The sequence below is a fragment of the Centruroides vittatus genome, unplaced genomic scaffold, assembly GCF_030686945.1.
Source record: "Centruroides vittatus isolate TY-2023 unplaced genomic scaffold, ASM3068694v2 scaffold_386, whole genome shotgun sequence".
In the NCBI taxonomy this organism is placed as follows: domain Eukaryota; kingdom Metazoa; phylum Arthropoda; class Arachnida; order Scorpiones; family Buthidae; genus Centruroides; species Centruroides vittatus.
Window position 1 is genome coordinate 6,644,620 of NW_027122706.1, and position 16,150 is coordinate 6,660,769.

Consider the following 16,150-nt stretch of genomic DNA (forward strand, 5'->3'; position numbering starts at 1 on the left):
GAAACTCTTGATTTTTCTATTAATGAGATTTTCTCCAGTATGAATTCTATCAATTTTATCATATCCAAACTGTGGATGAGTTATCAGAATCTGTGGGAGCTACTTTGAAATACTTAAGAGAATAAATTCAAGAATATAAGCACATTCAGTATTGTGGTACATTGTATTATCTCCCAATCACCACCTTGGATAAGAATATAGTAATATTGCATAAGGCTGAGCTGTTAGAAAGGATTCACAATGAAGTAAATATTTTGGTAGTGGAAAAATTTAGGACTCGCAAGGAGCATGTTATACGATGTGATGAATGTACACAATACTTTGTCAAATCAATCAAAACTCTGTTTTCAAAATTAATTCATTCCTAAAAGTTTGAAATCCAATTTGTTCTATTACTGAAACAAATTTTTCCATATGAAACAATATAAAATGGATTAATCTGTTCTTGACTCTTAAAACAATGCCTCTCTTTTTGTTACCTTTTTAGCTTTATTTCATGAATAAAAATGCCTCCAAATTGAATCCAGTTTGATTCAAATTACTATCAAATGGTTTGATAGTAATTTGAATCGGACTGGATTCGATTTGAACGTTCCAATTCCGCACGTTGGTTTATTTTATTACAACGATTGCCTGAAGATGACCCAGTGTTGGGTCGAAAACGTTTGAACAAGTATGAACGTGATTAACTGGAACAATTAAGGTTATGTTAGATGAAGTACATTCCTCCAGTTTTTTTGTTTGATGTTCGTTTGAATTCAGGGATTATGTCTAAACATAAAATAAAAATCCTAAAATTTTATATCTAAATAGAAAAAATAATACAGTACATTTACCTTCAATTTACACTTTGAAATGAATCTTATCTTAATGGTCCAGGAATGTGAAAGCACTTTGAAGGTTTAATTAACGTAATTAAAACAGACAGAATTTATTGACAACAGATGTCAGCACTTGACTGCATCGTCTTGTCTATCGTCTGTTTTACATATTTTTGTCCAGGTGGTGTTTTGTTGACTTAAAAAATAAATTATTTCATTTTTCGCATATTCATGCAATAATATTACTATAATAAGTTCATTTATGCTATAATAAGTTTATTTAGCTATAATAAGTCAACGTGAGACATGACAAAACGCATGAGACTAGTCTCCAACTATATCGCACAAATAAAAAATCACACAAAAAAACTGCACAAATAAAAAATCGCGTTAAAAAAGACCGCATAAAAACAGGTTTGACTGTAATTTAATATAATAGAATGTAATTTTTTTTATTACAAATCTAAATTTTTATACCCTCTCTACTAGTTTTCTTTCTTCACTAAGGTATTGTCTTAGTTTTATCTACTGGCTTATTAACAATGACTTTAAAAATTTACACTGTCAAGAATTTTCATTTGTTAGTTCTGTAATTTAAATTTTAAATGTTATTTATCATCTGTTATTAACAGTTAAATGATTTTGTTCAATTTCCCTCCCATTGAAAGTTTGAAAATTGAAAGTGTGCTTTTCATTGGCTAGAAAATTTCAACTGTAAATACAGTATTTCAAATTTGAGAACCAGACCATCACAAAATTTAAAATTTATACTGTTATTGGTTAGAAAAATTCGGTTCATGGCTGTTGGTTATAAAGAATAACTGTGTAATCTTCAGGCATATCAACTCTTGCCATTCGCTAAGTAGGAATTATGAAGTACTGTGCATACATCTCTGTGAAATATGATGACTAAGTGCTAATCAGTGTAAACAGAATCTTAAGCCATTTACTTTACAGACTAGATATGAAATTATTAAAAAGTTTGAAAGCAGTGTAAAGCAAAACAAATTATGTAAAGAAGTGAATATAACTAAATTGACAGTTGCTACCATTTGGAAGGAAAAAGACAAAATACTTACTAGTTTTGAATGTGATAATTGAAATACTAAAATGCTTAGAAAACCTGCTCATGACAAATTTGATCAATCATCATTAAAATGGTTTTCTCAATAGAGACTTAAAAACATTACTATTAGTGGTGCTATATTACTGTCAAAAGTAGAAGAGTTGGGAAGCAAATTGGAAAAGAGTATAGAGTTTAAATGCAGTAGAAATTGGATTGAGAGATTTAATAGAAGACATAGTATTGGAAGCTGAAAAATTGTTAGAGAAGCAGCTGCAATAAATATGGACATGATAGAAGACTGGTTGCAAAATAAGTGGCCAAAAATTAGAGTTTCCAAGATTATAATATTTTTAATGCAGATGAAACAAGTCTTTTTTATAAGCTTACACCAAATAGGGTGCTGAAATTAAAATGAGAAAACTGTGCAAGAGGAAAGTTATCTGAAATAAGAATTACTATTCTACTAGCAGCAAATCTGATGGGAACAGAAAAGAGAAAATTATTAGAAATCAAAAAATCTAAGATGTTTCAAAAATCCATGGCTACTGGTAAACTACGAATCTAACTAAAGAGCTTGGATGATCTCTAACATTTTCTGTGGCAAACTGTGGGAATGGGATGAAGAAACAAGTTTTATTATTGATTGACAACTGCCCAGTGCATCTTGACATCAAGAATAGACATTGCATGACACTATAGTCTATTTATCCTAACTTGGCACATACTGTAAACAAACTAAGACACACCTCCCTTTGTTTATTGGCTTAAACCAACATCCATCAATTAGAAACTGCATTGCATCTCATTTGTCCATAGAAAATAGTTGCTCATTATTTATAAAATCATTAATGAAATACTAGTCACTTAGCAATGATTATAAATATAATTACTTCATATTTGTTGAATTATTATTTTAATGAATATTTGCACATTGTGAATCATTAAAAATAAACTTTTTCCAGTCATGCGCACTATAATGTCTTGGTTTCGTTTTCCATTCATTACAATAACTATTATTATTTCAAACTGTTTGTTGTCGAATTACAAAAATGGAAAACTTGAATGTAAATACCATTAAACATCAACAAGGAAAATCGTTGAGGAGCTCGGATAAACAAATAGTATTAAATTTGTTTAATTCTCTAACTGAAATGAATCCAGAAGTCTGTGAAGGATATAGTGAAAATGGTAGCAAAGACAACAGAGATATCAGAAAGGAGCATTTACAGAATTCGCAAAGAATATTTTACTAATGGTAAATAACACTTTTAAAAACCCGTAAGCATTCTCAACTTGTTGACAAATACGACGAATTCAGAGAATGTGCCATTAGAGGTAAAGTACACAATTTTTATTTTTTAAATGAATTACCTACGGTAGATAAGGTATTACAGGCTGTTAATGATGATCCAGATTTACCAGACTTTACTCGATCCACGATATATAATTTGTTAAAATTACTTAATTTTAAATATACAAACTGTAATAGAAATAGTAGATTAATTGAAAGAGACTGTATCATTTTATGGCGAAGACAATATCTACGAAAAATAAGATAAATGCATTCTTTAGGCTGTAAGATTTACTATTTGGATGAAACGTGGATTAATGTGGGCCATACCAAGAATAAAGTATGGAAGGATTGTTCAATTACGTCATCTTGCAAAGCTTTTATGTCTGGACAATCTACTGGATTAAAAAATCCTTCTGGAAAGGGAAAATGAATAGTTCTTTTTCATATAGACAGCAATACAGGTTTTCTTAATGGTGATCAATATGAATTTGAATCAAAGTCAACAAAATATTACCACAAAGAAATGGATGGCAATAATTTCAAAAAATGGTTTGAAAAATATTATCAAAATTAGAAAGTAATGCTGCTGTGGTCATGGACAATGCTCCATATCACTCAGCTAAAATTGAGAAGGTTCCTAATTGTAGTTGGAAAAAATAGGTTTTGTCATAATGACAAAATGTTAAAAATAGAACTTTTGGATATTGTTAAAAAAGATAAATTGTAAAACATAAATACGTTAAATATATTATTGACGAAATGGCCAAAATAATAGGTGTTGATGTGTTACGTTTACCTCCATGTCATTGTAATTTAAATCCTATCAAATTGATATGGGCAGATATGAAAGGTTACATCACACAACACAACATTCAAACTGTTGGATGTGCGAATTTTAATGAATAAAACAAATCAAATATATCGAACAAATAACTGAAGAATGATGGAGAAAATGTATTGAACATATAGAAAAAGAACAACAACGAATGTGGGAATTTGATGAGATTTCAGAAACTGTCGTAGAAAAACTGATTATTCAGTTGAACACAAGTAGTGACGAAAGCAATATAAATGATTACTTTGAGCAACTATCTTCTGATACAGATGATTAATAAGGTAAGTTTACACTGTAATTATTTAAAAAAGTTTTTAATTATATAAATATCACATAGATAAATTCATACATTACAGTAACGTTTTCCTTTAGAGGTTTGCATATGATTTTTAAGGATTGCCGGAGAATTTGTTTTGTTTTATATCTATTTAATAAAATAGTTGTGTAGATAAAGATTCTGAAGTCTGTTCAACTACAAAATTATAAATATGCTTTGTGTAAGTCTTAATAAAATATATTTAATAATAATTTTTGGCAAACTGTATTTAAACGATGGAAATAATTTAAATGGCTACGTAAAAATGTTAAAGCAGGCTATAACAACTTTTCTAACTATTATCTCGATAATTTTTAAATTGTGACCACTCTGACCTACTTTAACACATGCAGAGAAAGGGGCTTAACTGGTCAACACGTATCTAGCCACTTCTAATTGTGATTTGACCAATGAAAATCTCCGATGGATTAATACGACAAAATCTTTGTTTACAGTAGGTACCAACTTGCGATAGACTATAGTGTTCTTGTTGCCCAATATAAGTTCAAAACTACAGCCTTTAGATCAAGGGGTTATGCATAGCTTAAAGAGCAGCTGTCGACAAATTCTACTATTGAAAATGGTAACTTCTATAGATAATAGCAAAGAATTGTTTTCTATAAATCTTTTTGATGCAATAAACTTCATCCGTTTGGCATGGCAAAATGTATTGATGCAAACAAATTGTTTTTGACATGATGGCTCTCTACAAACTAATGGAGAAGATTCTGATTCAGATGAAGACATTCTGATTCAACAAACTTTTTAAAAGTAAACTTACAAATGATGAAACAAAAGATTTTCAAGATGTGCTCCCTCTGCAGTCTTTGGATGGATTTTCTGACTATGATTTTGAAGAATATGTCAGGGTTGATGACAGTATTATTAGTAGGAAACTTTTGACTGATGGTGATGATATAGCTTGTCTTCCAAAAAAAATGAAATTAGTGAGGATGACGATAATGATACAACGTACATAGATGGTGTCAACATTCTGATAATGTCAATTTCTAAAATTTTGCAAAACACTATTGTTGTTCAAGAGTTTTTACAAATGCATAATATGTCACAAAATATTTTAAGTAGTTTTGCTGAGATAGGAACTGTTATATTACAGGATGCTATGCAACTAGCAAAAATCAACAAACAAATCTTACAGATTTTTTAAAGTAACCATGAGCATTTATATTGATGTTTTAACAGACAACTTCCTACGTAATAATTTATATTTTATCTTTGAGACATTAAACTTTAGTTTTTCAAAATTACTGTTTTATTTCTGATATAATGAACATTGATTATAATGAACCAATTATGACAGTCTGTACAGGTTTGTGATAAGCAGACATTACTGTAATTGCAAGTAAAAATTAATTATTGAAAATACACTTAGGAAAGAATCTAATTGTTAACTTATTATATAATACGTAAATTTTACAACCAATAGTTCCTCTATTAATTTCTTTATATTATGTTTGTACTAGGAAAAGTACTTATTTAGAATTAAAGGTTTAAAGTTAAGAACTAAAATGGCAATCTATTTCTATAATAGTATTTAAAACAATGTTATCATTTTCTAATCATTAATTTATTTGTAAGTCATATTTCTTGATGTGTAAAAACAGCAATGAAATTTCAAATCAAAATTTTTTTTAATATCTATCAAAAACTTAACTATATCTTTTGATATCATTCTGAAAAACATGAATTATGAAATTTAAATTATCTATTTAAGTATATTTAATTAAGTAAATGAAATAAATGTGTACATTTATAAACAAGATTAAAAATTAGTGTAAATTCTGGTTTTGTAAGAGATAAATTAAGACAATATGCAAAACTGATTTTGCTTCTCCTATCATTTCTTGCACAATGACGAGTTTCTGAACAGTGACAATAGACAAAACAGGTTTTTTTTTAAACCAAACCCCAGTGAGTATATAGTCAGTAGAGTGGATACACCAAAAAAAAAAAAAAACCCTCATTTTTCCATCTAGAAAACTTCAAGACATTAAGATCAGGGAAGAAAGTTGTAGCAACAGTTTTCTGGGATGAAAGGAAGTTCTCCTGGTTGATTTTATAACTCCTGCTGCTTAAATGTTATAATATATTGTAGGACACTGAAGAGGCTTAGATGTGCAATCCAAAGCAAAAGACAGATTGTGACACTACATCTGCTTGTTTGCATTACAATGCCTAGGGCATGCAAACAGAAAAGAACAATGCAGCAATTGACTTAGAGTTTTAAATGGAAAGTTTTATATCATCCTGCTCACAGCCTGATATGGTTCCCAGTGATTATCATCAATTTTTTTTTTTTAAAGAAATCTATTTAGCAAGAAGTTTGACAATGACAAGCAGGCAAAAGGAGTCACTATCTTGTTATGGATGAAGGCAATAGAATTCTATGACCCCAGTATTCAAAGTTTGTGCCCTGGCTCAAAAAATACTTTGACAACAATAGCATTGATGTCAAAAATAGCTAATAAGATTTGAAAACAAGTTTATCACTTTACTTTGTAAACAAATTTATATATTTTTTTAATAACTCCATTTGTATCTTTACTTTCAGAATAGCCTTTGTATTCATAAGTTTCCAAAACCTGTTTATGAATTTTGCCACATGAGGGCATGTCTTGGCAGCTATTAAGATACTGCTAGTTGTTAGTGTAGGTCTGCAATATTTGGTTTTTCATTGACAACAAACATGCCTTATAAAACCAGTTCAGGTAGATATTATGCAGTGGTTGGCTTCAGGGCTGTGGAGTTATGTAAAAATCTACAGACTCCAACCAGGGATGGACTGTTAACAAAATAGGGCTGGGAATTCTGATGTCATCACGTGACCTCAGAATAACGGCTTCAATAAATACAGTTATAATAAAGATAGAATGTAGAAACTTCTTTATTCCAGAGTTAAAAGACTCCTCTAAATAATGACATAGTCAATATATAAACGTGTATTTGATAATTTTTACTTTTCCAGCTGTTATATATAACATAGGGAAAGTGTAATGATTGGTCAAAAAATGTCCCCCCCCCCCCAAATTTTTACAATTTTGGACTCAGGACACATTGAATTGTTGAGATACGCAAAAGATTCAGGGTTTTTTCTGTGTGTATGGATGTGGGGCACAATTTTTTCACCCTGTTTGAAGCTTAATAACTTGTGTGGTTTTTGAATTGGATGGATTAACACAAGTTTTTACGCTTCGAAATGAACTAAATCGTGCCCCCATACACACATTCTAACATTTGTGCCTACAGAAAAGACCCTAAATGTTTTTGTGCTTCTCTACATTTCAAGGCTTTCCAAGTCCAAAAGAGTGAAAATCTGGAGAAGTCATTTTTTGACTGACTGTCATTATTTTCCTTTGTTATAGCTTATACTGTATAACAGCTGGAAAAGTAATAATGATGATGATTCTGATCACTTTTTTAAACAAGATGAAATAAAACGATTTAAAAAAATTAATTAAACATTAAAATTTGCCACATTTACTTAATATATAAATTCATATTTATTGATTTGTTTGATGGAGGCAATGGGTATATGGTAAGCATGTATAAATAAAAACAATAAATACATTTGTACACAAATAAATTAGTTTAATAGAAATGTTGTACATAATATATAAGTATGCATGTACATTAAAGTAAGTCCAAAATAAGAAAAATAACGTTTAAACTAGTAAAGAAAAAGGTTGCTTATTTTGCCATGTTGATTAATTTATTATTTTTCATCCGTTATAAACTGAATTACTTCTTAAAAAAAGAATGCTCCTATTAAGTCAGCATTCATAGAAGCTCTTAAGTTGGATTTAATAATTTTAAGAGCAGAAAATAAATGCTCTATTGAGACTTGGCTTGGTGGCAATGCTGTATCTTGGATAATGTCTGGATAGTGCAGTATTGCCGTTTTAACATCCAAATTTAAAAAAAAAATGGTCAGTGTGATTTAGTTTTTCCAGTGCATTATAAAAATCATCTTTAAATTTTGTAAGATTTCCTTTTCTGTCTGTGCTCGTATTAGAACTCATGCTTAATTTTGAGGGTAGAGAGGAGTTTTATAAAAAAAATTGTGAACACTAATAATGAATAAAATATTAAGTCCTACTACTCTGGAGATATGACACATGATTCCTTCTATGTCTCTACCCTGTCGACCTTTAATTAAGAAGAGTAGAGTAAACAAAGGGAGGGCTATATCTAAACATGGAATGGTGAGAAGTAAGTGGATAAGTCGATAGGGTCCATTCTTTGAATAATGACAGGTTATCAGTTTAACAAATAACAAGTTTAATACGCTAAATAAAATGATTACACTAGAGTTATTGCACTACTACTACAAACAGGCACAATTAACACGGTAGTTTGCTAATACATCTATACATCTATAGGGGTACACTATATCTACTAGCTGTCCACTTATCTCTAAGTTGTAAAAGAGAGAGTTTACATGAATCATTCAATTATAATACCTCCAACTTGGTCTGATATCTTCTTGGTTGGTGATTCTTGTGATCGGAGGTGATGGGAGATGAGAGCTGGCAAGGCAAGAGCTTTGATCCGCTCTTTGAGGTGTGTCCACTCCGAAGATTGGTTCACGTCCTTTTTATCCTACCGAGTGTGGGAATTGAGTTAGGGGACTTCTATTGTTGTGACAATACTTTCTAGATGTGCCATCAGTTGGCCATTGAGAGCCATAAGAAAATGACAGTTCAGGCAGATTTGTTGATACTCTCTGCCAGGTGATGCAACTCTTATTACCGTATAATTTAAACAATGTCAATGTTTCCATGCATCAACAATTAAGTGTTGGGATATATCTTAGAACTTTTCCCAAAACAAAGAAAGTGATTGTTGATCTTCCTAGGATATTTGATCATCTCCTGTTTATCTGACTTGAAGACGTGGTGACCTGGGTTTTTCCATGTTACAATTATGTGTTACAATTAATCTAATTAATTAATTGCAAATTGCTCCCAGAATCTCACAATGACACCCACAAGCAAGATGGTAACTGGAACTCCCACTGTTGGGCTTCACGTTCAGATGCAAATGTCTCTCAAACGATCAGGTGTTGGACTTTTCGTTCTTATTATTTGTTATGTTGCTGATGAGTATCATTAGAATGTCTGATCACTGTGCTATACTGACTGTTAAACATGCAACAGTCTTAGCAGAGCATGCAGCGTGACCCCCATAGCACTTGGGAGTAAGCTTTAAGCTATATATTTTGGAGGTCTATATCTTGTGAAGGGTCATATTAGAGGTATGTTCCTTTGACTTTTTGTTTCCTCTTTCCTTTGACTCCTATGGACATGCTCTACAGCTCTATTAAGGTTTTAACAGCATCATTCACATCTGCAATCTCACCAGACAACTGTCTATTTGAAAATAAATTAGAAAATACAAGTTTGTAGAAGAAACTATGCAAAAATGTGAAAACTTTGCATTAGATTTAATTCTGTGAATTTTTAGGCTACTTTATAAATTAAATGGCAATATAAATATCTTTTGATGGATAGTAACAGTGGAATATTAGTAAAATTATAGAAGCCAATTTTACCAATTATTTTCTAGAGAGAAAAAATTAAAAAAAATAGGATTTAGGTTTTCTTAATTTTACTTTGAATTTTTATTAGTTTTAAGATATTTCCCTACTATACAAGTAGCATGCTTTTTTTTGGTTTGTTAGAAAAAATTTAAACTTTTGAAAATACTTTAATAAGAGTTTTTTAATTTTAAATTATAATTACTAACAAAGTGATCATTATGAACGAATATTTTGTAGTCATTTCAAAATCAATTATATTCTCAATTGTACAGTTCTGCAGTATTCCTTTGTTCTTGCAGTATCTTAATGGTGGTGCTATACAGTATGGGAAAATACGTAAACTTTTTCTGGAAACTTGTGGATAGTAGAACTATAGCATGACAAAAAATAATTTAAATTTGAAAAAGTTTTGCATAAAGCTTTTCAATAATAATTCCAATAGAGAAATATATTAAATTGTATAAAGTAATGATGGAAAGTTTTTTGTGTGTCAATATTTTGAACTTGTACAAAAGTGTTGATATAAGATTTTACAGTCAAGAGGGATCATCTATATCAACTTCTAGATAACTGGACTCAACTATATATGAGTGCTAGAGTAAGATCATTTACTTAGTTTAATTGTAGAATTAATAGTTTCTCAAATAAAAAGAAATTTTGGAATTAAAATTTTTAAAAATAGTAACATCTTTTTATCAAAATGTTTACATGCCTGTTATTGAAAGTTAACTGTTTACAATAATTTAAATATGAATTTCCAGGAGAATAATATGAGAAGTTTGGAATAAATTTAATAATTTGAATTACCAATAATTTTAATATTTGACAATGTTAGAAATAGTTGGTTTTTCTGTTGTATGTATTTTCTGAATTTTAATTTTTTTTATCTCTAATAAAATAGGATGATAACAGGCAAGGACTAAACATTATAAATAGTATAAAATTTAAATGCTAACTGCTATTTCTTCTTGAGATTTTTGTTAGAATTCTACATACCACCTTTATTTTGTCTTGCTATTTGGTACATGTACACTTTTAAGATTATAAAAATTATCTTTTAACCTTGTACTGGGTAATATGGTATTGGTTCATTCTTGGATTAAAAGAATATTTTATAGTTAGTTTCTCAGAGTGTTTGTATAAAACTTTACACCCCAAATAGACTAAATTATAAAATTTTAAGTTCTCTTAACTATAACTTGGTAAAATGGCATACATATATACATCTTTGCTTTTAATCAACTTTTTAAGTTCTGGTGCTGGGATTTTTTGGAATCGTGGAACTTATAATCTTGCCTTATGCTACTGATCAATTCTTTTGTTTAACTGAAAGATTCTACAAGTTTTATAAGTACATCAGTTTCTGCTCACTTCAGTTTGTTCTATAGATTAATCTTTGATTCTTCAGAAGAGTAAATATAGAAATGCTATCTTTTTATGAAAGATTAGCAAGCTTGCATATTGGTATTTCCCATTATGCTTAAAAGTTTACAAATAGTGTAATGTTAAACATCATAGATGGTATTTGTGCAAGAACTTGTTACATTTACTAAATGTTAAGTTTTGAGAACAAGGTTGATGACAGATGATTATCATACAGTAACTTCAAAAAGTAATGAAACAAAGCAAAATTGTTGATTACAAAATATTGTAATGATCAAATATGAATGTCATACAAGTGTCGGACATCTTTGATATGAAAAAGTTTAAAAATAACATTGTTTATAAATCTATGCAAAGATATGCTAACAAACAGAATTAGCAAAACTTTTTAACAAACAGAAATGCTTATATTAAACCTTAATTTTAATTTTTGATATTAAAGCTGAATTAGCTTTAATATCAATAATGTTCCAAAGCTAATTTTAGATATATGTTCTGATTATAATCCATGTATTGCTGATTGGCTACCGTTACAATCTTATTTTATGACATAAGCATGTACAGGAGACTGTTTACAGTGTTAACATTCCCATAAGGTTACGATAAAGTATTTTATGACAGAAAATACCAATGTGCAAACTTGCTGTTATAGTATAAGCTGCATATTTATGAAAATTTTTTTTTCCAAAGCTGCTATGAATATTGAAAGAATGAATGTTTTAAAAAATAGAGTAATTAAAAAATTCATAATAAAACTCGCATTTTTAATTGCTGTCTCATTTGTTTATAATGCAAGTGCAACCAACCATAGCTGCTGAATTTCTCCTGCATTTAGCACTTCAGTTCCATTTTTGGACATTACTTTCTTGTGATATTTTGCCACTGGAGTCTTTTTGTTTAGATTATATTGTTGATTTGTAAGGATAAAGGAAAAAATTAAATTCTGTGAATACAACAGGTAAAATGTATACACATCTACAATGCATATTAATGCATAATAATATAGAATGCAATGTCTAATAAGTGCATGTATTAAAATTATAGCCTGTGTTGATAATCTAAAATCATCGGTTATAATAAAAACCCAAGTTATTCATTTTCAAATGTGTGTGATTTTAAAAATGTCTACAAAGCTTAGTCTATAGAGATTACACCTGGAAAATGTCAGTCCTGAAAGTTTTATGGGGCAGCAAATGTTTATTCTTATAGTGACTTTGGAGTGATTTTTCAAAGAAAAATTAACATTTAAACATTTTATTAATAAACAAGTAAAAAATAGCTATCAAAAGGGGAATCTTTGGCATCAGTATAATTAATTTCATCACACTATTTTAAGGTCATTTAAGATCTTTTTCACTAATTTTTAATCTTTGATTGACTATTACTTGCCTTTATGAATAGTAGCAGTGCCATTGTCTTATTAAAAATTTCAAATGTGCTTTGCAAGAGTTATCTTTTCCTTTACAGTCTAGGTCATCTGCCTTATACTGACTCAAATGAGATGGTATGAATAAGATTTGGATTCTCAAAATTCTTTGCATACAATAGTTATTTAATCGCCTATTATTTTATTAGTAATTAAATGGTTCTCTAAATAATACTTCTATTCACGTTTCTCCTAGACAAACTAAAAATTTATGTTATTATTTTGTAACCTTCATTTTTCTTTATCTAGACATTGCTCTTTTATTGTGCTGTTGCAACAACTTTAAATTTAAAGTCCTTTTTAGTTTTTGGTATTACTTTTTAAATTTCAGTGGGAAAAAAATACTTTATAATAAAAAAAATACAGTACTAAAGTACATCTTGTTTTTATTTTATAATTTTTAATGTTTATACATAAATTATACAGAGATCATAAATTTATACATTTTTGTAAATTTACCTCTTGTTCCTTTAATAAGTTTTTTTTGTCACTTGTTACTTATGTTTTTGTGGGACAAATTAATTATTATGTGGGGATAATAATGTTATGTTATGCTAAGTAATGCTATATAGCAGATGAATAAAAAAAATTTACAATTTGTTTTCTCACATCATTAAATTCTTTAATTGGGGCCATTGTTTATGCAGACAGGTAAAATATCACTGTTTACTTAGAAAATGATGTAAACACATCTTTTAAAGCTAATGGCTTCTTTCATTCAAATTAGAACACTCAAATCTGTAAATTTAGAGCAGTGTTCAAATACTTTTTTTAACTTCCTGCACATTCAAAAACTTTTTACAATACTGCTTAATGTAAATTTTTTTTTTTTGGAAAAATGATTTATTCATTTGAAATTAAAGTAATTAACACTTAACAACCCAATGAACAAAATGAGTATTCTTTTGAACATTATATTTTAATTTTTTTAATATCATATTCAAGTATTTTTGCCAGGGGTTGTATATTATACTAATGATTTATTTTTGGGTTAGTAATTAGCATGAATACACATTTAGGAGATTCTGTTTTGGATATTTTACTTTTTCCATTTTATTTTAAAATTACATCTAAATAAACTACTAATGGAGATGAAATGGAACTATTTCAAAAAAGAAGGTAAAATGAAGTACTTGAGATATCTTAAGTGCATATTTATCATTGCTGTCTTTTCAACACCACTTTGAAAATGCCAGGTTTATATTAATACAGGTTTTATTTTGGTTCTACAAAATTTTTACATTTGAATTTTATGCTACCATAGATTATCTATATAAAAATATATTAATTATATGAATAAGATGAGAAAAATGTTGATTTGATTTAAAATGAAGGTTGATTAATGGATTGATTTTTAGCCTACAGTATTTTATTAAAAATGTATAACTGTAATAGTAACTGTAAAGGAATAGCTTAAATTTGTTTTCATTTACTTACTTATAAAATTACTTATATATTATAATATGAATAAACATTACAATAAATAATTGACAGTTTTTTTAATTATATGCCACTTTAGTAATTCTATAAACTGTAGAAAGCTAAAAATATTTTGTTTATAATGTAGAAAGATTGTCTGCCTCTGATTTAAAGAATAGTCAGAAATGTTAATTTTTATTTTTTAAATCTTGTTTCTATAATTGATGATAAAAAATTTTTAAAAATTTTCTGAAAAAAAATTTTAAAAGTTAATTGCATTATTTTTTCAGTTTATGATGATGATGAAACGCTTGTTCCAAAAAATACTTCAGTGATTGTTGCTAGGGTACCAGTTTTATCAACTTGCAAGAAAGTTTGGTAAGTATACATCTTAAAATAAAATTTTGTTGAAATTGAAGGAACCAATTTCAGAATGAATTTATAAGGGTGGATCAATAAATAACCAGCCAATAAGTTTCGTGTGAACAAAATTTGCATGCAAATGCACAGTGTACAAAAGATACTTTACATCCCTATATAAGGTAAATATCTATAGTCCCTGTTATTTACATGTTTTCAACAAAAAATGGAACCATTCAAAATTGAGCAGTTTGGTGTAATCAGGTTGCTACTTGCTGAAGTTTGTGGACTCATTGCAAATGAAACAGGTTTAGCTCCATACATCTTAATTCTTGCCCAGGTTAAAATGTGGGCAAAAAATTTCTCAAAGGATTGACAAGAAGCTTGAAGAACAAATAAAACAATTGAAACATCTGCAACTTGCAGCCAAACCACAGAATATGGAAATGGCTCACAAACAGATGGATAATGCAGCTGCAGTAGGACTGAGTTTTGGTACTGTGCACAAATATTTCCATTTCAGGAAAGTGTGTTTACAGTGGATATCACATTCTCTCAACAAAGAATAGATTGAATTCCAGACAGGCTTGTTGTTGAAGACACTCGCGTTTTTGGCTTTGCAAGATGATAATATTCTGTGGAAATACCTATCGTCATCTCTATCCAGTAAAAGCAACAACCTGCAAACATCAGTAGAATAGATGATACTTACTCTATCTTTGATTATCGTTGTTGCATTTATAATGTGTGTATTACAAATGCAAATTCAGTGCAGGTGTCTCAGAAAACTCACAAGTGCAATATTTTTGCTTTGTAACAGTGCCTTCTTTCTTTGTAACAGTGCTAGCAAGACCTTTGTCTTGCTAGCTGTAGCAGCAGTTTGGATAGGGGTCTTTGAGCACCTCCCCTGTTGCCCTATGACTTTCATGCTTTTGGAGAGCTTAAAATTAAGGTAGGCAATTTTCCTCTGATGCCAAAGTGCAAGTTGTTGTCTGTAATTGGCTCCGTCAGTGTCCCAATGCATTCTTTGAACAAGACATAAGTACAGTGGGATAAATGTTCAAACAACCACAATAATTACTGTTAAAACAAAATGTTTATATTCCATGTTGTTGCTTTCAGCTGGGTATTTATTGATCCACCTTATATTCAAAATGTCATAAATTCAGAGCCTCTATAATTAGTGTGAAAGGCATTTACTGAATTGAATAGTTAAAATACTGAGATTCTTTTCCAACTATTTTGGTGGAAAAAAAATATATGTATTCTCAGTGAAATGTTTATGCAGTTTCTTAATAAATCATTTGAAATCATTTAATAAAAAGTTACTAGTTTAAAAAAAAATACCGTATTTACTTGCATGTAGGATGAGGTTTAACTTTAAAGATCAAATTAAAGAAAATTAGATTTATTAATACAATTTAATTTTATTTTGTTTAATCACCAATAAAATATCAAATGCACGTAAATGCACACATTATCCCACAAAAATTACTGGCATTTTAAACTTTAAGGAAAAATCTTGTAAAATTGAAAACATAATTTGTTCGTGTAAAGTTGGACAATCAGGAACCCTTTTTTGCCAATTCTTAAGTCAAATCCACTCTTTATCAATTACACTTATGAGTTCCTCCGAATTCTGATTTCCGAATAATCATCTGTTTTCATGT

General features: G+C 29.2%; 1 protein-coding gene across 1 annotated transcript in view; it reads left to right on the forward strand.

Moving 5' to 3' along the window:
* snama (something that sticks like glue) overlaps positions 1-16,150 on the forward strand; it is a 133,701-nt gene that overhangs the window by 28,618 nt on the left and 88,933 nt on the right. The window contains 1 exon segment of the mRNA XM_067286829.1: positions 14,411-14,498. Within this exon segment, the coding sequence (XP_067142930.1) occupies positions 14,411-14,498 (88 nt within the window).